Genomic DNA, 6091 nt, shown 5'->3' on the forward strand with positions numbered 1-6091 from the left:
GCTGGCAGAGTGGTGTTGCAAAGTGTCTCTCCTCCTTGAAGCAAACAAAAGGTAAATATTCAAGTTCAGTTCTTGTTTCTGGGGCTTCTGTCGGGCCATTCGAGAATGACACACATGCTAAGGAGTTCTGCCACGGATTTGCTTTCATCCGTATAGAGAAACCCTCTTCGACGAGGTATCTCCTTCATAGCCCTTCTTTGGAAGGAAGTAATTTGAGGTTTCTCAAGTCGAAGAACTTCGGAAGCGAGTCTTCTAAAGTAAGCCAGCGTGGGAAAATGAGGGCATTCCGTGCGCTCTGCAAAACCACTGTCTCAGGAAAGCTGCCCTTCTGACGACCTCCCATTACTAATTCTGTACAACAACTTGGGTAAAGCTCAGGAGAGCATCTGTTGAAGGCCAAAATGGTGGCAGAAAAAGTAAACCAACAGTTGAGAATAAGATCATGAGAGCGCCTTCGTCGAATACGATTGTTCTCCCATCAGATGTGTCATTCTGATTTACTAGTCTCTGCACCACGACAACGAAATCGGGCGTCGTCCTTCCTCCAAAGACCCCACAGCTGATGTTGAAAATAGCCATAGTTACGTAAAAGGCGGAGAACGTCCTTCTTAAGAGCGATTACGTCATCTGCAGGCGGACGCAAAGCTTGCTTGTACACAGACAGTGCCTGACTAAGACGGTTGACTAAATCAGGAAGCTTCCTATCAAGATCCCTCTTCCCCACATAGCTGTCGGGAAAATGATATTCTGTACTAAATTTGGAGACAAACATATCCCACCATTTTCTGGTTTCCATTTTTTCTTGCAAGAGCATGATCGTGCAAACCACGTAGTCAAACGTGAAAAATAGTATTCCCAGTCGCCTAGCGACAAAGAAAGCCCCCGGCTTCGGAGGAGGAGCCGTCAGCTTGTGGAGAGCGTGGTTGACTAAATATTCGCACTGACGAAGGAGCGCCTCCACCTCCCAAGTACTCAGTGAATTCTTTGAAAGCAACTTACGCATCCGCACAAATACTTGTAAAGAGGATCTTTCAAACACAGTGGTGGAGAATGCAATCTCCGTCCTGAAGGGCCTTGGAATATCTTTTGGGTTTACCAAAGGTAGCCTAACATATGGGTGGGTGAGCTGGCCAATCTCCTCTGCCTTATTGCATAAAGCGCTCGTGGGAGCAACGGCCCCGGCAGAGCTTGACGGCTCTTGAGAATCCTCTAAAACTTGGACCCTTTGTGCTGGCTGTTCCCCTTCTCGCTTGCTTTCTTGTTGGGTTGTGGCTGAAACGAACCCGAAAGTCCCTTCCGCCTCTGCGCCTCCACGCAGAAATCCATCCTGCTCTCCGCTTGCACGAGCTTCAAACATTGAATCAGCGCCGGCTGGCTGATGCGGTGCAGTTTGCAATAGAACGACCGATCCTCTCAGGTCGGCCTGCTGCAGTATTTCTGTATTTGCTTGCCAATGCATGGTTGCAGGCAGAAGAGGTTTATGGCTGTGTGGTATGGTATTTGCCTGTTCGCCATCGACGCTTCGGGACACCTGACTGGGTTTTTCCTGAACTGCATGCAAAGTGCATGGCGCATTAGTTCCTCCTACCGGGCTCCCAGCGAGGTAGCCCTGACTCACACTGGCTTCCGGCGAGATTCCCAACAAATTACTGGCTGCTCCTAGTGCCGAGAAATCCTGCATATGCGCTTGAGAAGCAGATCCGTCCCCATATGGCAATGGCACTCCCATGGGGCTTGCTTGTAACTGCTGGTGCTCCTCAGTGAGTGGTACATGCCCTGGGATCATATCCAACCACGCAGTAGGATGCAATGCATCAAAAGGCATGTAGGTTGTACCATCTATAGGAAGGTGGGGCAACGTAGCACCAGTAACAGCACCCTGCTCTTGTGTCAAGGGGGGGAAGACCGACGGAAACTCCCCAGTAGCACTGTAGGGTGCATTTTGCATCCCAGCGGAAGAAACAGCTCCTCCGTAGGAATGATTCCAACGGCGCCCTCTCAAACTCCCCTCAGCCATGTGCTGATCAATTCCACTCAAATATGTTGCCTGTGAGAGACTCTCTGCGAAGCTTCCGAAACCGTGTAGGAGCCAACTTGCATCCCCTTTGACCATTTGGTGCTGCATACCTCTCGCTTCTTCAAATTTTGCTGCTGACTCATAAATTGCGGAGACGTTCACACCTTCCCCACTGGTAGAGAGAGCCGTGCCGGAAATGCCAAGTTCTGCTTCTAGTTCCACACATTGTTCCAGAATTTCTGATAACTCTTCCTGATCCCCAAGGTCAGAGAGACTGCGCTTCACCAGCCCTGCTGTATTTGTCCTGTTACGATGGGTGTAGCAAAGGGCTATCCAGGAGGCAACTGCCATCAGCGAGACAATGGATATCAGCGCCACAGTCACGAGCCGACGGTGATGTCGTGTCCGTCGCAATTTGCCCACCGGCCTCAACCGAAGATAGTCCTCGAAAGGTGCTCCAACAGGGCTACCTGGGTCTTCTGCCTCTCCTGGTGTATGGAAGGCTGACGCAGGTGTAGGTTGTTTCATCATCCCCTCCTCAAAGAAATGCCTTCGGCCAGTTCTTCCTGGACTCTTCCCTAATTGCTGCACACAGCAACTACGGCCATGCTTAGGAGCTAGGTGCAGCCCTCGAAATTAAGAGCATGAGGGCCTTAAGTTCCGTAGAATGAATGTACTTCTTCTCTACGCTGTGACAAGACTCTGGCCCAACAACAGCACACGGTTTCCGCTGCACCCGTAGCACAGCGAGTCTTACTTGCTGATATCTGACTGGTTATGCTGCGTTATAATCCGCATAGGAAGGAAATAGCTCCCGTTAGAGAGAGGTGATTGAACAGCGCTTGTCGGGTTTGTGAGCAACAGGAATGGGACCAGTTTCGGCCCCAGGTCTGGTGCTGTCGTTGCGGCAGGATACACAGAAAGGCTCGAAATGAGGCCGGTACTGGGAATCCAGGATTGTCGTTTTTTTTAAATGAATTAATGATTAAAAATGAGTCTACTTTCCTCAGAATATTAAACGGGGATGATCTTAGTGCCACTATGGTACAGACTGGTGTGCATCGCCGATTGCGACACCACACGCGCACGTGATACATGCAGTGACACTTCTTCTGCCCATAAAATCCCTATATTATGTACCTTATTCATATGCATACTTAAGCAGTTTCTATGGCAGAACTACATGTGTTAGTGGATTTGTTCTGCTCCGCAAGGCCAATCTTGGTTTGCCGTATCTCCGTCTTGCTGTAGGCGCAAAAAACTAGATAATATTTGTTCCCTATTGCCGAGTCAGCTATATCGCCCAATTTCCCAGAGTCGGCCTATTTCGCTGTCTCTTCTTTACTATAGGCCTTCCAGGCTGGTCTCAAGACTATTTGACGTCACTCCATTGCCCCGTTCGTTCGTGCAAGCTGCCTGCTAAGCGCCAAGTAAGTGTTTAGCAAACGCTCCATCGTTATTGCTTGCAAAAAAAGGATGGGCTGTGCCTTCAGGCGGTAATACCTGGCAGCAGCGAGGGGCGTTGCATCCCAGCCCAGGCTGCTTCCTCCCCTCCCCATTCCCAGGAGGACGCCTGGACACTTGAGGTGATGTCAGCTTGTTTTAGGTAACTTTTACGCTACGCATTTTGACTCGATTGGTGCTCACCACGGTCCTGGGGGAAGATCGAGGATCGTCGTTACACTGTGTAGCGCCGCATGTTCCATCTGGCCAAGTGCGAGAAACCAACACCAGCCTGCACAGCAGGACGGGATGATGCACAGCATTCATTTGCTGAGGTGATTTGCGGGGAGAACTGATCCCGCAAAATCTTTTAGATACTCTCAAAAATCGTTTCTCAATATCTCAGCCCTGTTCTAGTCTAGCATCATGGAGGTTGGTCAGGATTTGCCCTCAGGGGGGAAGTGTAGTACAAGCTGGCCTGCACTATTACGACTATAGATCCCTAGGTTAGCAGAGTAGGTGCACACGGTATTATCGCGCTCTTAATCCTATGATTCTCGCTGAAACCACTAATAAACACTGTTAACAACCAAATATTTGATCGAGTTCCTATTATTCTTCAAAAGAAAACCCAGAATAATAGAATTGATCCCCGACCCCTCGCCGAGGGCGTGGGCCAGGGCCACAGCAACAGCCTCGCACCCAGCCCTAAGCTGGTGCCGGCTGGCGAGCTTTCTGATCCTATTAAGCTGCTTTCTATTTAAGAATGTCCTAATCGTGAAACATTCTACAGTAACCATACCTTTTCATGATATTAGGCCTCTAGAGGCCACGCCAAAGCTCCATTGTAGTGCCTGCGCACTGCAGGAAGCGACCAGCGGTTGGGGAACTCGTCGCGTTGTTGCCAGCCCATTTTCTGTGCCCCACAAAGCGGATGTGGTCTTTGTACCAAGAATAATTTGCGGAGATCCCGCCGTGCAAGCCGAATACATATGGCGGGCTCCGTGTTGCGGGAGCGCTGGAGGGATTCCTTGCCTGTCTGGGGCGGTATATCCATCTCCAAAATGCACACGAAGAGCTACAGTTGGTTCTGGCATTTTTGTTATTATAAAGGGAAGCACGAGAATAGTGGTAGTGCATTTTCCGGAGCACTTCCGGAATTATAGAGCCCCCCGAGATGCGTTGCGATAAACGCCTACTCCCACGGCAAGGGAACAGGCTATGGCAGAACTGAGAAAACTTGAAAACGACGGAATCTGGAACGGAATTCGTATATCAATGCTGTACTGCAAGGCTTACCCCCGGCGAGAGGCAATCGGTAAACGGATGGGCTGCGGAACATGACCTAAGCGGTGGAGGGTTCAAGATGAAGGACTTGCGCACCAAAAAGAAGAATTGCCACTTGTCTCTACCTTCCAGAGATAGAAGGAAGCGAATCTGGGGACGAGCAAGGTACAGGGCCTATGCTGGGGTAGTAAAAATGCAACCATCAACTTGCCGCTTCCAGGAAGATAATAGAAGTGAAAACAATGGGCAGCCGGCAAATCTCGTCCGGGGAAGCCCACAGGAAGTACTGAAGGGTGCATCTACTTCTTCGTTTAAAAAACCAAGGTCAAATAATTTGATATTGCAGTCGCAAGAAGGTGATATGGAACTGGGGAACCACGACTTCAAGAACTGCCACCAGTGGGTAAAAGAAAGTGAGCTGGGAAGCGCCGTGGCCCACAAGCAGCTTGTGGCGTGGTGATTGTAGTGCAGCTGCCTGCACTATTACTACGATAGACCCCTAGGTTAGACAGAATAGGTGCCTACGCTATTATCGGGCTCCTAGCCTATGATTCTCGCTGAAACCACTATAAACACAGTTAACAACTCAATATATATTCGAGTTCGCATATCGTTCCAAAGAAAACCCCGAATAATAGAACTGATCCCCGACCCCTCGCCGAGGGCGTGGGCCAGGATCACAGCAACAGCCTCGCACCCAGCCCCAAGCTGGTGCCGGCTGGCGAGCTTTCTGAACCTATTAAGCTGCTTTCTATTTAAGAATGCAAACCGGAGCGTCTGTATTGGGTGCTGTGTGTATGTGTGTGTGTACTTTCGGTTTGCTTCGCACGAGGCTGCTGATATGCTAGCGGCCAAACGCAAGTCTAGCGGATCCGCTGTTGTGCAGGTGGCCTTCGGAACAGCGCGTGCGTGACTGTATATGAGCGCGAACTACTACGTTTCCTCGTCGCATATCAGCTACGTGCGCATCGCGTCACTAGGTGGGCAATTTTAGATGCGATCTGCGACTGGATAGATTCATCTGCAAGGTCATCTGTGGGCTTTAGCGTTTTGTATGGAGACGTTGTACCCGTTCCTGTTTCTCAGCAACTACGCCGCGTTCTAGGTCCTTGGATGGTGAAAAACGTGGCCTGTCTGCGGTATCCAGTTGGCAAGTGGACTGTCAGTTGCCTCCTCAACACACGTTGCTGCACTGGGCTTCAGCTGTGGAGGGCGGTCTGTTATCCGCTCTGTTCAGCAAGTGGGTTTTTGGTGGATCCCCCATCAACGATACGTGCACGTACTGCAGCATCTGCGCACGCGTTTTAAACTCCAATAGACAAAACTGGCACTGGATAGTGCTGT

The 6091-nt window shown here is 50.2% G+C and overlaps 1 protein-coding gene across 1 annotated transcript; it reads right to left on the reverse strand.

Moving 5' to 3' along the window:
• Positions 1-487: 487 nt before the first annotated feature.
• EAH_00057110 (hypothetical protein) lies at positions 488-2548 on the reverse strand (the record flags this gene model as incomplete). The annotated part of the gene is made up of 3 exons (XM_013397447.1): positions 488-1375; positions 1589-1776; positions 1879-2548. The coding sequence occupies 3 exons, from the start codon at positions 2546-2548 to the stop codon at positions 488-490; spliced, it is 1746 nt and encodes a 581-aa protein (XP_013252901.1).
• Positions 2549-6091: the final 3543 nt, after the last annotated feature.

This window comes from Eimeria acervulina, genomic scaffold (genome assembly GCF_000499425.1).
Source record: "Eimeria acervulina Houghton genomic scaffold, Eah_scaff1210, whole genome shotgun sequence".
NCBI lineage: Eukaryota > Apicomplexa > Conoidasida > Eucoccidiorida > Eimeriidae > Eimeria > Eimeria acervulina.